Source organism: Tenrec ecaudatus, chromosome 10 (genome assembly GCF_050624435.1).
Source record: "Tenrec ecaudatus isolate mTenEca1 chromosome 10, mTenEca1.hap1, whole genome shotgun sequence".
NCBI classification, from domain to species: Eukaryota; Metazoa; Chordata; class Mammalia; order Afrosoricida; family Tenrecidae; genus Tenrec; species Tenrec ecaudatus.
The window spans coordinates 9,374,891-9,397,141 of record NC_134539.1 but is presented as its reverse complement, the minus strand read 5'-3'; the positions used below and the strand labels follow the sequence as shown (position 1 = coordinate 9,397,141).

The 22,251-nt window shown below is 45.4% G+C and overlaps 1 protein-coding gene across 7 annotated transcripts in view; it reads left to right on the top strand.

The window, feature by feature from the left end:
• Positions 1–19,273, top strand: part of PTPRD (protein tyrosine phosphatase receptor type D) — a 546,060-nt gene extending 526,787 nt beyond the window's left edge. For all 7 annotated transcript variants that reach the window (XM_075559913.1, XM_075559911.1, XM_075559908.1 and 4 more), the window contains 7 exons: positions 4,723–5,008; positions 5,411–5,589; positions 6,211–6,337; positions 8,977–9,102; positions 13,488–13,642; positions 16,082–16,217; positions 17,495–19,273. In XM_075559913.1, coding sequence (XP_075416028.1) covers positions 4,723–5,008; positions 5,411–5,589; positions 6,211–6,337; positions 8,977–9,102; positions 13,488–13,642; positions 16,082–16,217; positions 17,495–17,563 — 1,078 coding nt within the window. In that variant the 3' untranslated portion in view covers positions 17,564–19,273. The remainder of the gene's footprint in view (positions 1–4,722; positions 5,009–5,410; positions 5,590–6,210; positions 6,338–8,976; positions 9,103–13,487; positions 13,643–16,081; positions 16,218–17,494) is intronic.
• Positions 19,274–22,251: the final 2,978 nt, after the last annotated feature.

Sequence of the window (22,251 nt, the reverse complement as noted above, 5' to 3'; positions counted from 1 at the left end):
CCCTGAAATAGAAAATACGCATGCGCAATATCCCCTCTTTGCTCCACTGGCATCCAGTCCCCGGCTTTCTTTTAGTTCCTGAAATATGCTGAGCTCTTTTTCAGCCCAGGGCCTCCTTTTGGGGGAATGTCTGTCTTTAAAAGATTCCCTGGCCCCTCCTCACTCAGCTGACCTTGTTAGGTATCAAATGAAAGGACACTTAATTCACAGATGCTCTGCCAGCATCTTCTGCCTTATCACCACACAGGAATGATGGAAATTTGTCATTGCGTGTTTATCCTGTGACTGCTTGTTTCACATCTAATTCCACGCCCACCCTCAAAGAAACGCTAATCCCCCTGAGAAAAGGTTCTCCACCGCTCTCACATATGGTAGAAACTCGGGGAATATTTGAGAACCTCGGCCTACCACGTCTTACGGAAAACCATGCAGTGAATGTGGATGGAGCAGGAAGTCATGAATGCCTTCCTATGTCCTGGGTGATAAGAGCGGATGACCGGAATCATTAGTGTGTGCTGGCAAACGTTTAACACCAATTCATCTGAAAAGCAAACAAACACAAAACTATCGTGTTTACCAATTTCCGTGGTGTAAATATTCCCACAGAGTAAATACTCATCTTTTCAACTGTAGACGTGAGGTCAGCGAATCTAAAACAGAGAAGTGGTGCGTAGCAGCAGTCCATCCTGGACTGCTTCGCTGCAAGGGCACAGAAAGTGGTGGCGCGCTCCAGTAATTAGGAAGTGGTGAGCTCTGCAAATGCACTGCCTTGGTGCACTGTCCTGATCTACGTGTTAGTGGCTATCACTTTAGCTCAATGATGACTAACCTACGGCACCATGAGCTGCAGCACACTTGGCCACTCTAACCGAGGATGATCTCTTAGGCGGTGTTTGCTGATGGACGTGGTAGCAAGCATTGTGAAGCGGGCAGGACAGTAGAATGTGGCTGTAAATGTTAGCATCTGAGCATCTGCTCTCCGATGCCCGCTCGGCCACTTCCCATTAGCTATATGACTTGGGAGCCCCTCTCCACAATGAGCTAGGAGCCCTGGTGGCACCACGGCTGAGAGTGTGGCTGCTGAAAGAAAGGGGAGTGGTTCAGAAATCCCGCCCCCAGCAGCCTGCAGGAGAAAATGTGGCCATGATCCGAAAGGATTAACTCACTGCCGCCCAGTCGATTCCAACTGTTTAGGGAGGTAGAAAGCCTCCTCTTTCTCCTGCGAAGCACCTGGTGGTATCAAACTGCCAACCTGGCTGTTAGCTGACTGACTCATAACCCATGACACCAGCAGGTCTCCTGGGTCGTTCTGTGTTACATGGGGTCAAAGGCGCAACAAGACAATATCATTATCACTATCACAATTTAAGAACAACAGGGAAGAGGTTCAGTGACCTCCTAAGGTCACGCCATCTCTCCGCCTCGGTAAATTATGTCTCCAACCGGGGCTTTGAACTGCTGTAAGTTATGTCAATGGCCCTACAGAAACAAGGGCAGCGTACGCGTTGCATAGCAACCTAGTCTCTTGCTCAAAGATGGCAACTAGTCACACTGACACATCCTGAAAATGGTACAAGTAGCCAGCATCTTTGAATGGTTCCAACTTGGGTCGAAATCCTACACCATGAGATTAGGCCGCTGGGCAGTGTATAGGTTGTACTGGGGTTCGTTGTCCAAGACTGAACCTGATCCGTTTGAAATCTTATTCTTTTGCTTCAAATAAAGCGACGCAGACAATATGTAAAGCCCCTCGAGCTCTTCATCCAGAGAAAGGGAAATGCATAGGATGCATACAGGACTGTGCATATAGAATATGGAATGCATATCGAATATAAAAAACCATGCATCGTCTGAGGACCAGCTCCTTCAGTATCTTCCATAAAAACATAAGAAAAGGAAACAGCAAGATTGGGCAAGCTGATACTATTTCTCCTTTTGAATGGGGGGGAAATTTACTTTGGTTTAAGTCATAGACTCTTCTTTTAACATCCCCCACCCAACACACACACGCACACACGCACGCGCGCACTCTGATCTAGACTCTGCCAGGTATGGGATTCTCTGCCTTCTTCATTCCTGTGCAGCGCCCCTCTCATAAAGAGGTTGATATTGTTGGAGCTGCAGTTGTTCCCATCAGCTTTGCAAGATCCTGGGGTATCTTTCCGCCGGAATACATCATCCAGACATGTGAATGGTCCCTGATGCATATTTTGAGAAAATATCCCTGCCATTTTCTAGAATTGATGAGCAATGTGGGGCTCCCCTGGAAGACATGCAGTGTGGTTTCCGCTAGGAAGAATTGCATCAAGTTGTGTCCAATTAGAAGCAGCGCACAATTACAATGAAGACAATTTAGGGAAACAATTAACACAGGAGGGAACAATGAGAAAGACAGAGATGTTCGTCATCATCCTAGAATCTGCCAGACATAGGAGCTGCTTCGCTGGCCCAGGTTAAGTCTGACGGTCTTTTCATTCCAATGCAAAGGGACTGTCAGGAGACTCAAGACACCAAGATAAATCAAAGTATTTCCCCATCTCCCTACTCCCTAACAAACACTATGCAAGCTGGCTTTATAGATTGCCAGAATTCTTCCAACCCTTTGGGAACTGTGCAACTTCTGGAACCAACCAGAGTCTCGGTTCTATTTTCGCTACCTGGATGAGCATCTCATTCTATTTGCCCTCCCATACCAGTCACCCATCCACTCACTTGTCACCACAAAAGTGTTGACCAATTATTGGCATGCTATTAAAGGGCACATAAAGATGACTCCACTGCCCCCCCCACAAAAAATTGAAATTCTTATTCTCAAAAGCCCCCATACTAGACCCCCAGACCCACTGCCATTGAGTTGATTCTTGATTTGGAGCCTTGTGAGGCAGAGCAGACCTGCTTCTCAGGGTTTCCGGAGTTGTAAGTCCTTTTATAGAATCAGACTGCCTCATCTTCATGCCACAGAGGACCTGGCGGTCTCAAACCCCCAACTCTGTTTAACCCACCATACCACTGCTGCCCCCTTTCACATTCTAGTAGCTGGCAATTGTTACCACCTGCAGAGTCTGCCCTCCTCCCCATTGTATTTGTGCATCTTGGCCTTTGCTACCCTCACACCTCTAGAAGTAATTAGCCTTGGGTATGGCCTCATTAGCATAACCAAGAGAGCCTTCTTCCCATCCACAGGATTGCATCCAAGGGTGGGGGTTTAAGATTCTGTCACACGGTGGGATCCCAGCCCTTTTGTTGTTGTCTGCCTCATTCCACTTAGCAAAGAGCTTCCCTGTTCAATGCAGGAAGCGATGAGCAGAAGGAAGGACAGACAGATGAGCACATAGATGCGCACATGACAGCAAGCTGCGCCCTGCCTCGGATGAAGGAGGTCCTCCGCTGTGTGGCCTCTCGGGTGGTAATAGATACCGAGTCCCATTGATTGCATGTTGACCAGCCAGGTGGACACTCACTACCAGGAGCAGACAAGCACTGTGAATGGAACCGTACTTGACACGCGAATGGACTCAGCCAGAAGTGTTGGATAAGTAGTGAGCACGCGGCGGTCTTCTCTGGAGATCGAAAGGACCCAGATGTGTTTTCTTAGTATTCGTTCCAACACTCAAGGAAATTCCAATGTTTCAACCACCTGCCTGAGTAATGCAGTTCAGTAAATTAGATTGGCTCCTTGGGACTGCAGATGGGGTCCAGCCATTGTGTGCTCCGGGCTCCCCCACCTCCTCCTCTCCTTCCCATCCATTTCCACCAACTGGAAAATAGCCCTTAAGTCCCCAAGTAATGGGGTTTAAATAACACCTCACTGCTTTCTCCGTAACAAAGATTGAGGCTTTGTGTTTCCCTCACGGAGGACTTGAATTTCACCTGGAATTGTAAAACACATTCAACCCCAAAAGGAGGAGTAAAAAAATCGCGAGAATCCACCCACACTGCGAGTGACAGGCTTTGTCTGAAGTCTTTCTTTCCATTGGGAACACCCGGCATGGTTTTTAGCAGGCAGCAACATTTTAATATTTTAATGACACGCTTCCCACTAGGTTGAGGTTATAGCTTCCTTGCTGAGTTTCGTAATAGGAAAAGTTTCAAGGTGAGCGATTTGCACGATTTGTTCTTTGGAAATCGAACGGAAGGAGATGGAGTACATTAGCAAAACGCACCGTCTGGTTAGATGTTGACCTATAATGTTTATAGACTTTCTAATTGTCAATCAGCAAACGTGTGTGAGTGCTGTTGTTGTTTTGTGTTTTTTTTTTTCCATATCGTCTTCACAAGCGACATCCATGTTGTATTGCCTGACCAAAGACCTTAGGGGATAATACTTGATTATTAGAAACCAAACTCATTTTATTTGGTGTTTTGTTTCTCACCCCCTGGTCCTGGGGTCTTGATAATATTGTGACTTCGGCATCTCCAGCAGCATTTCAAGAACTACTGGGACAGCATGACATTGTTCTTGGCAAACGGGAGGGTCACCCCCCAAAAAGAGACACTCATCTAGGTACAGTGGCTACCGCAGGGGGCTCACACATCGCTGGGCCAGAACCAGACAGAAGTTCACTTCATTGACACGTAAAGTGTCTGTGAGTCACGGCAAACACTGCTGCACTGAGGGGCCACAGCAATTAGCATGAATGAGAGCAATAAAAATAACAGGACTGTGGGCTGGCTTCCTGGTTGGCTGAACCCTATTTCCCTCCTCTTCCGTTTCCCTTCTAGTGCGGGAGTTGGCCGGACCGGTTGTTTCATCGTCATAGATGCCATGCTGGAAAGAATAAAGCATGAAAAAACTGTAGATATTTATGGCCATGTAACTTTAATGAGATCCCAGAGGAATTACATGGTTCAGACAGAAGACCAATACATCTTTATCCACGATGCACTGTTGGAAGCAGTGACTTGTGGAAATACCGAAGTGCCGGCAAGAAACTTGTATGCCTACATTCAGAAGCTGACACAAATAGAAACCGGAGAGAATGTCACAGGAATGGAGCTTGAATTTAAGGTATGGCATCGGCCCAAACTGCCTTCCTACGGAGCAAGTCTCTGTGGGCTTGCAGTGACTTCCTCCTGGTTTTTTGGTCCTTGTGAACGGCAGGGCCAGAGAGAGTCTCTTGACCAGGTGTTTGCCCATCCGGCTTGTCTTTCCGTGTTCCCTCCGGTGCCCTTCACTTTCTAGCCACCCTCCTGGGCTCTCGGGTGCCAAGCGAAAGTGGAGCGAGCGCATTCTCGCGCATGATGCTGAACAGTTCGCTGGGCGCCCGGAGTCGTTTGGAAGAAGTGACGAGCAGGCCATTGGAATAGCATTCAGTTAGACGTAAACAAAGCTGCCTGTCAGAAAGGGGAACTCGAGGGCCTGGCTTTGAAACCAAACTGAATTTCTCTTTTCTCCTCCTCCGTTCCACAGCGTCTGGCCAGTTCCAAAGCTCACACCTCAAGATTCATCAGTGCCAATCTTCCATGTAATAAATTCAAAAACCGCCTTGTTAATATTATGCCATACGAATCCACAAGGGTGTGCCTGCAGCCGATCCGCGGTGTAGAAGGATCCGATTACATCAACGCCAGCTTTATTGATGGATACAGGTAGGTGCTCTGCCTCCGCTGGCACCCTGCAACTCTGCTAGTCACGCATGCCCTGGTTTGATAACCCAAATGCGTTCCATCTCCATTCAGAGCCACTTTCTTTGCACACCGGTCAGCTTTTCATCTCTCGGGCACATGCGGGCGGAAGGGGGGGGGGGGAGGGTGCGGTGCTGACATGGGATAAGAGTAGGAAGCTGTGCTCCCAGGAATTTTGGACACCACTTTCTGAAACCATTTGGCAGTGGGAAAACTCAGAAACATGGAATCCGTGCAGCAGATTCCAGGAGTGGAGAAGTTTGCAGCAGAGTCGTTTGTGGAACGTGAAGCCCACACAACTAAGTTTCTTAAGTGATTTTGACCTACCAGCCTCTCGCCAAAATGTCGTGATAGGCTATGCATCTCAATCGTAATGAAGCAATTTCTTCTGCAAAGCCCCCCCCCAAAAAAAATGTTGTAAACGCTATGGCTTGATCAACAATCTAAGAGGGATTGGCTTACAATTGGATGAATACTCTATTAAAATACCTTTTTGTGTGATTGGGTTGAAGTTTACGTCTCAAGCATGAGCCTCTGCGTGGTCTCTGAGTGGCTTTACCTGCTCTCTGCCCTCTCTGTAACTAGGCAACAGAAAGCCTACATTGCAACCCAGGGGCCGCTGGCTGAGACCACGGAGGACTTCTGGCGGATGCTGTGGGAGCACAACTCCACAATCGTCGTGATGCTCACCAAGCTGCGCGAGATGGGCAGAGTAAGTGTGTGGCCCTGAAGTGTGTGTGTCGCCAGGCTTCCGTCCTTGGAGCTGTGGAGAGTGCACCGCACGAGCCCCCTGCCAGCGTCACTTCCTCCCAGTGCTTGCAGGATGGCTGGGGCAGAACCCAGGCCGTTGCTCTTTGTCGATTTCTGACTTTTATATCCACCTCGTGTGTGTTGTTTAGTCGCCGATTTTGTTGTTAATGGTGTTGTGACACAAACGACACAATGTATGTGTGTATGGATTGTGACAAGAGCAGAAAGAGCCCCCAGTAAAATGATCTTTAAAATATCAGAACGGCACACCAATTCTAGTTTCTGCATGTGCCCTTCAGGGACCTGGATTACATTCTTCAAGCAGCACACCCATTCTCACCCAACATATTCCAAATTACTCTTCCCCGTTATCGACGAAACTCCAGGTTCATGCAGATGAACTCAAACGCAATGCATATATTCAGTGTCCCCTAATCTTCTTATCTAACCGTTCGCGTTGCTGTTATCAGTGCGATCCCATGTAGTTGGGTTCTTCAAAAGATCACAGCGGCCAAGGCAGACATTCTTTATTCGTTGGACATTAAGCTACATTCGCTTTGGGTATACAGACTTCAGGGAGCAGTTTGGGTTTGAGATTTCAAGATTACCTCAGGACAGAACTTTGGGGGATTCTTTTAACCTCAGTGGTTCTGAGAAAGTCTGGATTTTACTAAAGTTTCCGATTTGGTTCCTCATTTCCCCCATTTTGATCAGGATTTTTCTGCAGACCCTTTGATCAAGACGTTCAGTAATAGTAAGGAGACACCAACCATACTGGGCTCATGGCAACGGAGGTAGTTGTCTGTGGAGGCGATTACACATTCATTCCATGCTGGACACACCATTTTAAATATATATAGTTTGTAAATCATTTTATTGGGGCTTTTACAACTCTTATCACAATCCATAGATCCATCCATTATGTCAAGCACATTTGTACTTAAATTGCCACCATCATTCTCAAAACATTTGCTTTCTACTTGGGCCCTTGGTATCAGCTCCTCATTTTGTTTTCCCCTCCCTGCCCACTCCCCCATATACCCTTGATAATTTATAAATTATTATTATTTTGTCATATCTTACACCATCCACCACCGCCCTTCACCCACTTCTCTACTGTCCGTCCCCCAGGGAGGAGGCTATATGTAGAGCCTTGTAATCGGTTCCCCCCTTTCTCCCTCACCTTCGCACCACCCTCCCAGTATCGCCCCTCTCACCACTGGTCCTGAAGGGATCATCCTGGATTCCCTGTGTTTCCCGTTCCTATCTGTGCCAGTGTACAAAGACCAACTACTTTGTTTTCACTGAAGCACAATCTTTGAGACAAAGGAATAGGCAGGCGCCCCCACTTGACTGACGTTCCAACCTTCAGTGTCTCCTTCCTCCTTTCACTGAGGTCCATTTGAGGAACACAGGCATCCTCCTCCTCTGTGTAAAGGAGCTTCCTTTCGTTCCCAAGGCAAATTCTTCCTCACCCGCCTTTCTCCCCCAGTTCGATGAAAGGTTTGAAAGTTGGCTAATGCTTCTAAGGACATAATCTGACTGTATTCAGATTCATTTTTAAAAAGACATTTATTCTGAAATTATACAGGAACCAGGATAGCTTCATCTAAAAGCGACTCTCTGCATTAAGTGGTGGCAGCATGTCTCCACCTGTGCCTGAAGTGCTTGAGCTCTCCGTTCTTCACGTAAACGAAACGCTCAAGGTGCAATCAAGTCAAACCCCATCTTTCAGACCCCACAGAGAGAGCAAGAGGAATCCCACACTAAGACAGTAGCCTGCTCTTCTGATTTGGTTGTTGACTCCTGTGGGGTTTCGGCAAGTCACGGAACGGCCTGGGCTCCAGTCTGAGTCATTGAATGAGACTGAACCAGATCAGAGAAGATGTTTCTCTTTATGTTCACCTTGGATGGTTCCCTTTGCTCCAGACCACAGTGGCCTAAGTTTAGTGTGACAGTCACTGCCTGACGGATAGGACCGGCCGTGTGTATAAAGATTGATGTAATTGGATCACTTATAGGTATAAGGCCACTTACCCTCCAAAAGAATTCATTTAAATTGATCTGCATTAAGTATCTCTGGTGACCAGCTGAAGTCCCTGGGCAGTGTAAATGATAAAACACCGAGTTACTAACCACAAAAAGGAAGGGCCAAGACCACATCCACAGACTAGCCTGGCTGGCACCCTCTTCCCCTGAAATCCAGCTGTTGGAATCCCTATGGGCACAATCCTCCTCTGCCACATATGAGGTCACCATTGATCAGAAGTGGCTTTGAGGCAGTGAGTTGGCATGAATAGCAACTTCTGCACTCCATACCACGGGCAAGTATTGCACCGGATGGTTTCCCTGTTCTCAGGGAGCTGGCCCTCTGGGAGAGAAATGAGTCCCCGTTGATCGAAATTGGCTTGATTTTTGAAATGATCTTATGGCGTGCGAGGAGGAAAATTGATGGCTGATTACGTTCTGTGGGGTGTAGGCAAGTCACTAGAACTGCCTGGGCTCTGTTCTCTTTGGCCAAAAGAATCAGTCAGCTGAAGGAGGATTTATCGAGCTCACTGACACTTTGTCTAGTTTTACATGAATCTTCTCTCCTTTTAGGAAAAATGCCACCAGTACTGGCCAGCAGAACGGTCCGCCAGATACCAGTACTTTGTTGTGGACCCAATGGCTGAGTATAACATGCCCCAGTATATCCTAAGGGAATTCAAGGTCACGGATGCCAGGGTAAGTTGGTGTTGCCTTATGTATTCTTAGGCATTTGCTGAAGGTAGCCCACAATGCACCCCAGGGAGAAACATTTGCCAAATGACCATGCTCCCATAGAGAAAAAAAAGCCAGCCATCCTAGGGGACGCTTCTTTCTCTTCTTTTTTTAATAGGAGACTAACTTCACCTCTGTCTGGCAAGTAGGTCCTCCCAAGCCCAGGGCTGGCTTCCATTCAAGCTTCACATCTGGCAGCCTCACTTTGGGGATGCTCTTGGTGAGCACTTGTACTGGGAAGCTTTGCCTGTGGTTCACCTTCTCAGCTCATTCTCTTGGACCCTTTGTGAGGTCTTTATTCCCTGGGGCTGCAAACATGTTGTTGTTCTGCTGAGCCCTTCAGGTCAGGGCGGCTGGAAGGTTAATTCGTATGATTTTTAAAAGTGCCGAGCAAATGGGATTCTTTGGAAAAATCTGACAAGCGGTGCACATTCTAATTTGATTGCTGGCATGGTTTAATCCTCCGTGTGCGCATCTGTCTGTCCACGAGAGCTGTGTGCACCCATGACCCTCGTTGGCTGATTTTCATTCTGCATTTCTTAGCTCCATCGCTGAATCCAAGGTTCAGCCCTAATGTAAGAGGCTCGAGACATAAACTTTAATATCCTTGCCTTGGGCCACTTCCACACCGTGATTATAAACACATCTTAGAGGGGAGCACGGTCAGTCCAAAGCCACCTTTGTTTTGGGATGTGTCACAGTGGGAGGCTTGAGAAAAACTAGAGGGTAGGGCTATTGACTAGTTCCCTGGTTTTTCCAGGAAAGCAGGTTTTCTCAACCCAAACCCATGCTTGGAGCCTAATTTCGTATCCCCAAAGTCTGGCCCAGGCTGGTGACCTCATGTGAAAGAGAAGTTGGTTACCCCTCTGCCTGGTCCAGGTGACAGGCTGCCGATCTGCTCATGCCAGAGCGTCTGAAGTCTTACCTGCTCTGAAGGTGACTGTCCTCAAGGCTCCAGTTCCATCACAAGGTCTCACTTCGGAGTTGCTAAAGCCAGCATACCTTGGTGTCCCACCCCATTCAGTGTTTAAAAAGAAAGAAAATGACGTCAATCGTGGCCCTTTCCAAATTTGGGGCTGAGTCTGGTGAAGGACAATCCCACCTGCCAGTAAGGGAAACTCACAAACCATCGAGAAAGACTGGCAGCCTGCCTCGGTGAATGTCAAGGACACCTGCTTTACAACACCCCACTTAGCCAAAAGTGTAGTCTCTTAGCAGAACAGAGAAGCTGAAAGGTTGATGGTTCAAACCTCCCTCAGAGCAGCTCACAAGACAGAATTAGCCATCTGCACCAGAAGGTCACCGCCCTGGAAGCCCATTGGAGCCCCTCCCCTCCACACACACGGCGTCATCATGAACTAAACTCAGCTCCACCCCAACCAACAGCAACAGTGTGCCCACACAATAAACCAAAGAAAGATGGAAATGGGACCTGGCTCCTATGTTTTGTTTTATTTTTTGATGATATCATTTTCATAGCTGGCATGGCCCTTGCTCTTGGTGTGTGGTGTGTTTCTAATATCAACACAGCTTCCAAAGCAAGCCGGTGCTCACAAATACCAGAACACAGCCGTGTTTAACCGGTGTAATCTTCCCATGGCGTCAGGTGGCCTCTCCCCCAAATAGCAAGTGCTGTCACACATCAACCCTGCCTGCTGTGACAAGCCACGGTGGTCAGGCATGAAATCCACAGGACATCGAGAAGGCAGCAAATAGGCACTGCCCAGCTTCTGGCCTCCCTTCCCATGCTTCCCAGCCCCTTATTCCAAAAACAGGGGGAAGTAAAGCGCGCTCCCATGGTAACCAGCCATATGTTACTTATGGGCCAAGCAGTACTTTCTGCACTTCTCTGTGTCCCTGCTGAGTCTGTGTCGTCTTCCGGTTTGACTGCCCTCCACCGGGAAGGCCAGTCAGGGCTGCTCCTTGTTCCTCTGGAAACTGCTCAGCTAGTTGATGTGTGACCACTTTTCTCTAATCCACTCCCTCTGGTCAACACATCTGAGGATGATTGAATTCCACAGACATCCAGAATCCTGGAGCATGCATCCCTGAACCAAAAGAGCTTTGGGAGGGGAAGAGCCATGAAAAGAAATGAAGGGTGCCCAGACAGAAGCCTGCAGGGCAAGCAGAGCTAACAATGGGATCCTGGCCCCCCTCAGCATGTCATTTAGAAACCTCTCTCTTTGATGTGGTACCATTGTTTAACTGGTTTACACTCGGGCCCCAATGAAAAACAATACAGTTAAAATGCATCAAATTTTCTACCATGTTCTTTCTTCAACCAACCTTTTTGTCTTTTGAGCCAATTAAAAAATGCTTTGAGCCAATTGAAAATTCTATGGCAGGTCCGGAGTACCTTAGATGTTAAAGTAGCATGCTTGCTTTTCAGCACTTCAAAGACATCTTGTGCACCAGATTTGCCCAATACACTGCTTTCTTTTATCTCTTGACTGCTGCTTCTATGAGCATTGATTGTGGATCCAAACAGGATGAAATAATTGACTTCAGTACTATCACTGTTTATTGTAATGCTTCTTATTGGTCCAGTTTTGAGAATTTTGGGTTTGTTGTTTTTTACATTGGTGCATTTGAACTATGGTGTTGACAAAGAATATCAAAAGTCCCATGGAGTGCCAAAAGAAAAAACAGATGTCTTGGAAGAAGTGCAGCCAGAATGGTCCTTAAAGACAAGGATGGTGAGATTTCTTCTCAGATACTTTGTGCACATTATCAGGAGAGACCAGCCGTGCTTGGGAAAGTGGACAGGCCGTGAAAACAGAGGAAGACCCTTGATGAGTCGGATGGAGATAGCAGCTGCAACAGTGGCTCAGAATAAGAACATCGTGAGGATCGGCAGTGTTCTGCTCTGTTGTAACAGTGTCGCTGTGACTCAGAGCCGACTGGACAGCATTTAACAATGACAACTGAAAAGGTTGGCAATTCAGGCTCACCCATTGACACTGCAGACAACCGGCCTGGCCACCGACATCTGGAAAGATTAGGGCCAACAAAATTCCCCCTGGAACCAGTACCAAATGGGATCACCATGTGCTGGAATCATCTGGATGGCTATGGGGGGTAAGGGGGGGTGGTGGTGGTGGTGGTGGTGTGTGGTTTGTTTCTGATGAACCCGGAGAAAATCAGTAGGTACAATTGTGACTTTTGTATCTATCACCAAAGGGTCTCTTCTTCCTTTTGTTTGCTTTAGAAAAAAAGATGCTATAAAAGCTAAGAAGAATAAGCAACAGCCTTACCAACATCCTTTCAAATTCTTAATACACGCATTCATCTGAAGTCAAAGCCGTTTTAAATCATTTTCAGAGAGAGAGAGAGAGACCCCTCCGGCACCTGGCTTACTTGCTTCCTCTCTTTTGATTTGTCCGCATGATGAGCCTCACGCCATTCCTAATTCCTGGAGTCAGCCAGGAAAGGCCTCTTTCAGAGCAGGGCATTTTAACCCTGATGATCTCCTTGGTGACCGTGAAGGATGCTTCACTTCCTGCTTTAAAGCACCGTCACATGGCGCCCACCGTGGCCCGTACCTTGGCTAGAAACCTTGGGCTTTTGAGCTATGCAGGGCATCCGGGTTAACAGCAACTACCCGATTTGTGTCAGATCCGTTGAATATCACCATTTGTCACTTAACGGGATGGCAATCCGCAAGCCCCGCAGATCCGAAGTTATCGTAACAAAAGCAAATTCTCCAGGCCGCATGACCTGGCAGGATCTTCCTGTCTGTGTTCTGAAGTCATTTGATCCTGAAATTTGGGAGATACGGTGCACATGTTCCACTTTGGGGGAAATGTGCGCATCGTCACTGGTTTGAAACCCAAGCTTTGGGTCACGAGAGCAGGCGCTACCATGGGAACGCAGTTGGGAATCCTGGTGTTTAACTGGACAGGGCCAACAGATACTGCTTTGCTCTGAGTGTGTGCGCGCATGTGTGTGTATTAATGAATCCAATTGCCTTCCAGGTGATTCTGGCTTCATGGGATGCCCGTGTGTGTCAGAACCGCTGTGCTCTATCGGGTTTTCAGTGGCACATTTTTCAGAAGTGCGCTACCAGATATTTTCTTTAGAGGCCTCTCTGGGTAGATGAAAAAATGCCTCCTGTTACAGTGAGCATGTTAGCTCTTTGTGTCACCGAGGAAATTCATAGTCGAGCTTGTTAATAGCAAACATAAACCTAACAGTAGGATGATGATGATGCGTTTCAAGTTCCAGCCGCATGTATCTAACTCTTCTATGGCTTCTTAAAAAATATCTGTTTGAAATCACATCGTGACCTCGACTGTGTTCTCCACGGCGGCGGAATCCTCCTGACTGGGTACGTGCCCTTCCCCTGAAAGGACGGACAGTCCCGGACAGTCCGGCAGTTCCAGTTCACCGACTGGCCAGAGCAAGGAGTGCCCAAGTCCGGAGAAGGCTTCATCGACTTCATCGGCCAGGTCCACAAAACCAAGGAGCAGTTTGGCCAAGATGGACCCATCTCTGTCCACTGCAGGTAAGCCAAGGATCAGGAACGGGGAGAGTTTCCATTGGGGGGCAATGTCATGATAACTCTGAAAACACCCACGCTGTCTAGTCATCAGTACAACCCACATAACACTCGCTTGCTGTAGCAAGCATTCATAAATGGAATTCTAGCTTCAGAAATAGTTAAAGCAGGTTCATTTCTCTTCTGAAAATGAAAATAAGCAGAAGATATTTATTCCTAACATCACTGTCTGTCAATGTGGTTTTCCATGCCCGTTTTATCTTATCACAAGGTGTTAGTGCATCCTTGTTGATCATTTCTCTGTTAATCACCTCTCACCTGCTTTGCTTCCACAGCACGGCACCGATAACTATCTTTCTGTTTTCCCCCCTGCATTTGTCTTCTTGGGAAAACCATAAATAGCTATCAAGCCTTAATGACAATACTTATTCTTGCCAGTCAATAAGCGATTACAATGGTTACCTTGGTTAAAACGGCAATTTGCCTGAAAATTGTTGCTCTATCAGAAAATGAAGCACCTTCAAGTTAATTATTTCCAATAGTTTCCAAAGCATTTTATAATTCAAGTCATTGAAGTTAATAGAAATAGCAAGTAGACGGTTCAAAAAGGACATTCACCATAAATTCAGTGGTTGGGGGAATTTTTAGACAAAAACTGTCCAGCAAAAAGAATTCATCTCCATTTACCATATATACTTGTGTATAAGCCAAGTTTTTCAGCACATTTTTAATGCAGTTTTTGTGGTAAAATTAGGTGCCTCCGCTGATAGTCGGGTCGGCTTATACTCGAGTATATACTGTACTTAACCTAATATATTTTAGGATTCTAGCAACTTAGGGGGTTTGTTTTTAATCTTATGATCCTAAATCTTGAGAGAGCTTATTAAACACTTTATTTTGCTTCAAAACACCACTGTAGTTCTAAATGACATATGGAACAGGGAAAATCTTTGTGTTGCATTGTAAACTATCTTAGGCCTATCTCATTTTTTCCATTCTGGAACTATGTCACTAGGGGAAATCTCTGTGATCATCAGTTTTTCTCAGATCATTAAGATTCTTCCTAACACCTGCCCTTTCCTAGCCATAGTGTATCAGAAAATAAACAGACCTTACTTAGATGCATTTGTTTTGTTCTAAGTTCACCACAGTCCTCTGCACTATAGAATCAAACAGCATGTGGGGAATGACATTGTAGACGCTACTGCTTTGACATAAGGGACTCATGTAGAGAGTTCCCTGAATTTCCCACAGAACTTACTCAAAGGCTGTCTACCACATGCTTGGTATAAGGAAAGAGGGGGAGGGTTTCTAATTGAATCCAAATTCTTCCTGCTAGGCTTCAAATATGAAGTTTTCCTGTGTGTGAGACCCTTTAATGTCTTTTTCATCGCAAAATGATTTCAACACTTCTTAATGTAATTATTATACTATGTGGCCTGTCCATTATATATGTATCTTCAAGTTTTCAAGTAGCTTCTCCTATCCAGAAGCATCTGTGTTAAAAATGTTTACCTTATTAACTTATTTTGATGACGTCCATGCATTCAGAAGTTCTACAAGGCAAGTGCCTGCTCTTTCAAGGAAAGTACTTAGGGAAGAGGTGGAAAATGCTATACTTCTTGGACGTTTGATCAATGAAATCCAAATAAGATAGACCCTGAAGTCCCTAGACCGTGCAATAAGATCCTAAATCACAACCTTGCTGGATTAAGTGAGGCTTTCAAGGTTGAAAGAGACCTTCAAGGTCATCCCCTCCATCTTCACAGAGAGCCTTCTCGGCGGCGGGATCATTTTTAGAAACGACCAGTGGATTTGAAAGCTGCACTTGCCACTTCAGGTTTGACTCTATAGAAATCTCATTTTATAAGGGGATGCCACACTTTCTATCTTCCTGTCAGCTACATTCCCAACGAGATGAATCCATCCATTTTCTACAGCCGGTGCCCAAGCATTCAACGTGCCATTTAATTAGGTCCAAAAGTGTAGAGATTGTTGCTATGATTCACTGTTTTCGTCATTACCTAAACCTGCAGATGCTTTCCGACTTCTTGAAAGCACAAGGACCATGAATTAATGTCCCGCTCCTTCTGCTGTGACGGTTCTGGAATTATCTTAAGACAATAAAGGAAACAACGGGAGAAATTCTTGCTAATGTGGTGGAAAGAATCCTGACGTTTTACCTCCGGAGCATCTAAAATAGTAGATAAGCTCAGTGATTCTTAACTGCCTCTTTTCTTTCTCTTTTTTTAATGGTAGGGACCCTTTTGAGAATCTGTTGGAATGTCCATTGTCTTGGGAAAAAATACTTTTGAAAACTCCGAACCTGTCCTTTTAGGGACATGATGAAACGGGGAAGCCGGTAGGCGTGTGGCCACCTCCGTGTGAGGGTGACCAGCGCTGCGAGCGCCTCGTCCAATCCCATTGTCTCTGATGTTTTGACAGTGCGGGCGTCGGAAGAACCGGAGTGTTCATCACGTTGAGCATTGTTTTAGAAAGAATGAGATATGAAGGCGTCGTGGACATCTTCCAGACCGTCAAAATGTTACGGACCCAGCGACCAGCCATGGTACAGACAGAGGTGAGCAAAATGCCCGAGTCTGCGTGTAGCTCAGCTCCAGAGCCAAAGACGAGGTGTGTCTGCTCAGCACCTGCTAGACAGCCAGGGCTTCTCGAGACCAGAAGCCAAAATACTATGCAAGAAACTTCAAGTTGCTTCACCCTCTTGAAGCTTGTTTTCCCTCCTTTTCAAGAGCACGGCTGTATCGGTGTCTCAGGGTTATTGGAGAAACTGCCTGAGATGAGCGACTAGGTGGAGCCGTGGTAAATGTTTCGCATTACATCCTGTTGAGGTGTCCGACTGGTCCTTTCCTACAGCTAGCCTGCGGGAAAAACACGGTGTGCCCAACCCGCCATTGAGCCTTGGCTCACTTTAATTCCTTATTCCCTTTGTGTATGCTCAATGTTAGATTTCAACTGTTCTATGTTTTATGTAACATGGCATCAGCCGTTTTACATATTTGGATCCTGGATGAGCTCTAGATAATCCCGGCACCCCTTTTAATTCTCCAGTGATGGATGTGAAATTCCAATATTTCTTAGAAAACTGTGAGTTCATGATTTAGCCAATCTGACCCATTGGCCATCCCTTTCAAAGGCTGGCGTGAGTGAGAGGAGGTAGTATTTATGTTCCTCCAAAGGTTGACAGAGGGCAACATGCAGGTGTGTACCTAATTCACGGCCCACCATGTCTTTGAGACTCCGACTTCAATATAATACAGGCATTTGCCTGGCAATACCCAAAACATTATGTCAGCCTGCCAAACCGAATGGGGATAGGAGGTGACAGAGGGAAATTGGACATTTGAAAAGCCTTAACACTTAGCCAAGCAATGTACTGTGACAAGATAAGAAAGTAAACTCTATTTATTTTGCATTACCATTTTTATTGTAGAAAAATGCACATTTAAGCAAAATAGAAACTATCGACTTTCAGCCCCACTGACTACTGAAAATAAGTTTCTTTTATGGGGAAATCCTGCGTTTCCTCATCTCTGCAGTCCTCTGTAAATTGTGATTCACCCCACCCCCACCCCGACCTCGCCAACCCCGCGCTGGCTGCTTATGCTAGTGACAGAATCCTTCCCTGTCTTAAAAAAAAAGACTCATGCTGTTTTCATTTCAGTGTGGGTTTTCCTGGAACAGACAGCTAGTAATCACCCTCTGTCAGGCTCCTGAAATGGCCAGAACATTGTTGATGTGGACAGGCAATCGTAGTTTAATATTCAGGGGTCGAAACGTATGCAGATCCAGTACCTGCTGGTCGCCTCATCTTGTGCCTTCTCGTGTCTCCCGCAGGACCAGTATCAGTTCTGCTACCGGGCCGCACTAGAGTACCTGGGTAGCTTTGATCACTATGCAACGTAGAAACCCTCGACCCATTCTGGATGTGAACTGCAGGCCCTTCAATATCCACGGAGTCTCTTCTGAGCCATAACGGGGCACTTGAGAAGTCCTTTTCACGTCTAGCTAACAAACCATGTAGGGGGACAGTTACACACAAAACCAACAGAACAATTCCAGGTGGACCAAGAATCCCCAGTTTCATAATCTAACCTGACAACAATAAATCTAACCCGAAAACTCTAGAGAATCCTGACTGCTGAGGCATCTGAGAGGGGATTGATGGGCAGACGCCTCAAGGATTCACAAATCACAGGAAGAGGAAATCACAGCAAAGAGCCGCCATGCCATCTTGTTCCGGTTTGCCGGAAGGTCCCAGAGTGCGGCAGTTCAGGGCGAGATGTTTGCTGGAGTAGCTTCTCACGAGCAAGTGGACCCTGCTTCAACATCACCCCTTCCCACCATACTGCTCATAACAACATTTGGGGGGCGGGGGAGGGGGCAACAAGGGAGGGGTGTTTAAAAAAGAAGTCCTTGATTTAGTTTTTTAGTATTGTAAAAATACTGCTGACCTGTGCTTCATTTGTAACTGTGTAAACTTTTTTTTAAAAAAAACAAATGTATCATTCGATAAAGTGAATTGAAACAAGAAGTTACATAACTCTTCTTTTATTTTAAAATTCCAAATTGTAGGGTTTTTTTTTTCATTGTTAAGCTGTAGAACTGTTTCCTGTAATCGCTCACTGTAGAAATACCCAATAATTTGACCACTTGCACATGTTTACTCTGAATCTACAGTATCTGTCTTGTCTGATATTTGCTTTTTTCTTTTCCACTTCCATTTGGTTTTGATTTGTAAGAACGCACCCAATCTCTTCAAAGATTCAAAGAGAATTGTCTTTTCCTTTGGTTTGGTTTTGGAATCAACAGGGAGGCGCAAAGTATAAAGTTGCTGCTAACATGTATACATAGATATCCATCTTTGATCAGGATGTGTATGTATATAGAGACCGTGTGATGTATCTATCCATACAGAGATAGAGTTAGTGCTCATTTTGTTTTGTCCATGATTTTAATTTTTTTTAAGCTAGAAAAGCAATTGTCCACATCTCTTTCAGTCAATGGTTAATTTGATGGCATATTGGTATTTCTTATGATCACCAAACTTTGCTTTTTTCGCAAAATAGGGAAATGAATGCACATCAGTGATTATCAAACCTTACCCCCTAATTTTCTACCCAGTCCCCACCTGCCCTGTCAAATTCACCAATCATATTTTGTTAGTCAGGCTTCCAACAAAGTTCAATGTTTGTAACACTCTAGTGCAATAACCAAGTATCCAATATCCAGAGGTGTGCATGTGGGAGAGGGCAGTGCATATCCCTTCAGGAGGGAGAATGTTGTAATATATCAACTCTCAAGTTGTTGTTGTTTTGTTTTTAGAGTGTACTCAACCATATATTGTCTATAGTATGTGCTATGAAACTCACATTTATGATATGTAACAGGGGCAAAGCCAAATCATGTTACTCTGTTCAGCCAGAAACGTTTGGTTGTGGCAGGCAGCACTCCTGGGAGATGCTGCACACTTTGCTTTTGTTTGGGTTTTAGTTTTGCATTTAGAGTGCCTTATAATTGATGCCTAATTTTAAGAGCATTTTTTTCAAACTCTCAGTTTATTGTTTCATTAGTTCCTATCTGTTACTCTTCCCAATTAAAGCATTATTCTGTTTACCACATGGACAAAAACTCTCTGAATAATACGCACTCCTGCTTCGCAACCAAGTGGGGGAATGGCTGTGATCGCACCAGCTCGAAGCACTTGGATGATCAGGGCCTGCCTTTCATCGCCGTCCACATCAGGAAAAGGCACGTGTAGTTGCTAGCCTATCCAAATTGGCTGTGATGCGCAGCGGCACTGCACCAAGCTTCTTGTAATAGCAGACATCGTTGTCAACGTTGGCACGATTTTTTATATTCCATGAGGATTTTCCTAAAAGGGGAAGTAAACAAACCCAGTATCTATCAATCTCTATCTAGTTCCCCTAAATTTGCCAACATAATTTCTCTAGGAAGCCATGGGTGATGGCATGAGTTTTCCGTTTCTTATCCGAGTGAGAGGTTAAACAACCCTTCCAGTTTCCAAGGGACTCTGAAAGGATTTGGGTCTAGGTAGACTACTTTGGTTTAATTTTAATTACATTAATGTTCTGCATGGAAGGACGTTTGTTTTCCCAATTTTCCCCAATGCTAGCAGAATGAAATCCAAGAGACCAAACACTTGCAAGCATCATATTTGAGCACTTTTGTAAAAAAAATTTAAAAAGGAAAAAAAAAGAATCTATATAATACTTTACAATAAAATTATCTAGAAGGCTACCTCAGAATGAGACTCTCTAACCTACATCGGAACCAGAGGAGAATGTGCATTACGTGGGTCTTGTTTGCTTTCAGTTCGTAAGTGTTGGAGACTTATCCAAGTGCCGGAGTACTCACTCAGCGCTGTCATTTGCTTTTAGCCAACCCAAGGGGTGTGGGGGGTTGACCCCGCACGCAGACACACCACGTGGACACAGAGCCAGATGGAAGTGTTGCACACCTGAACGGTTGGCCAGTGAGCCATCTCTCTCCCTCTGAAACAATACAAAACAAACAAACAAACAAAACCTGCCCGTGCGGCCAAGGGAGCGGTGAGAGCGATCGCCAGGAGAACACGCGTGGAATGCAAACCGTAGACAGACAAGACGGAGACGAGTCCAGAAATCCTAGTGCTCCCGGAGCTGCTCCCAGAGCTCACCTCCCTCGTGTCAGTGATGTGCATTCCTCCCTCGTGCTTTGCTGCCCCACCCTTCTCGGTTTCGTTCCCCAGGTAACCATCGCTTCTCTCCCGTGACCCCGAATGCCTCACGTTTCCGGCTATTTCATCGTCCTAACCAGTACGGTGCTATTATTTACCTATGTACGTGCAGTTATGTATAATTTTGTAATTAGTTACAATGGTAAGAAAAATTCAAAATATATAAAAAGTGATTTGTACAGAACTTTATTTTAGCTCTTTTTTAACAATGATTTGCATGGTTCGACAAGGGCAAGGACAGCCAGGGGAGGGAAGGCCCTCTAGGGAATTTTGCACTTTCTAAACCTTTGTACTATGCACTGCCCCATTGATTCTACACCCAATACTGTTATTACTTGAACCCATCTGTAAGAAACTCCTGCAGACAGTCGTTTGTGTGTCTGTAAATAACACAGCATCGAAACAGGGAGGGGGGAAATCCTGCAGTCGTGTACAGATTTTTTTTTCCTTTCCTGGTTATTTTATTTGGTTTGGTTTGGCTTTAGGTTGGCATTCCCCACCCCCCCATTTTCTTTTGAAGTCCCCCCCTTTTCGGTTTCTGGTTTTGCGTTTCTTTGGGTTTGTGGGTGCCCTGATACTCCAGCAGAGGTCAGCCGGCTACAGATCATCCCATCCATCGTCACGTGGCTTTGCCATCGAGCTTGGAGCGTCTTCGCAAAGATGACAACAGTTGTGTTCTTTGCTCTCGTTTTTGGATGCATCGACTGAAAAAAAATTTAAAAATAACTTGTAAAATGGCTTGTTAAAAAAAATACAATTACCTCTAATCAGTAGTACGCGTACATGTTTTACAGAATGAAAGGCGTGCTTTTTATTTTCCTACTTCGTTACATTGGTGGCGAAAGAAGTCTGTATGAAAGTCAGTTCTTTGCTGACACGAGTTCCATTTGTTACAAATGAATTCTAATAAAAATGTCAGTGTCATGCAGCCCTGGCCTCGGCTTTTGTCTCATCCAAGACTTTAGAGTGGGACAGACGCGGGCATGGTCCCTCTTATCCAGTGATCTGGTCCGTCCCCTTTGCTCTGAGTGGTCCCGTGTACTGAGAGTCAGCTGCACACCCACACCTCTACCCGTTTCATAGATTAGCAAACTGAGACTCCAAGAAATAATTTGCCCACGTGTGCACAGTGAGAGATTGGCTTCATGCAGATTATAGGGTACGCATTTCCTTTAATTCCACAGAATATGACTACTAGGTCTATTTAAAGAATAAAATAGGTATATATTATTATGAGATATTAATGATCAAAACCTGCCTATAGAGCAAAAGCCATGCTTAGAGAGAGTGTAAGTCTTAAAATTGAAAGGAAAAGGCTGAAAGAAGGAATGATTGAAATCCAATTACATTACATTCACCTCAAGAAATTGGAAAAAAGGAACCGTTCACTCAGCCTCAAGAAAATAGAAGTAAGGCAAATAAAAGTAAAATAACAAAAGTAAGTGCAAGATAGAGATTTCAACGAAAGCTGGTTCTTTGAAAAGCTCTCGGGAAATGGCCTGAGCAAAAGTCCAGAAGAGCAAACATTTTAAAAGGAGCCTGCTACCTCAGGTCTTTGTTGACTGATACAACCAAAGTTTCGTATCTGAAAGGCAACCTAATTAAGAACAAAGTTTTAGGATTGATAACTAGGATCGAACAGGTAAAAAGAATGAGGTTTAAATTTCTCAACCAGGAAAAACTCAATCCTAGTGGGAACCAGGGAAATGCGTTTGAAAGCTGCAGTGGAATAACAATGTATGAGGGCCCGCAGAGCGAACATTAAAGTCTACCCATACAAAGCGTTGTGGAGAAGAGCGTACCATCGGAATGGAGTGCTTCAAAGCACTTTGAAGGCGGTTTAAGATGCTGCTGC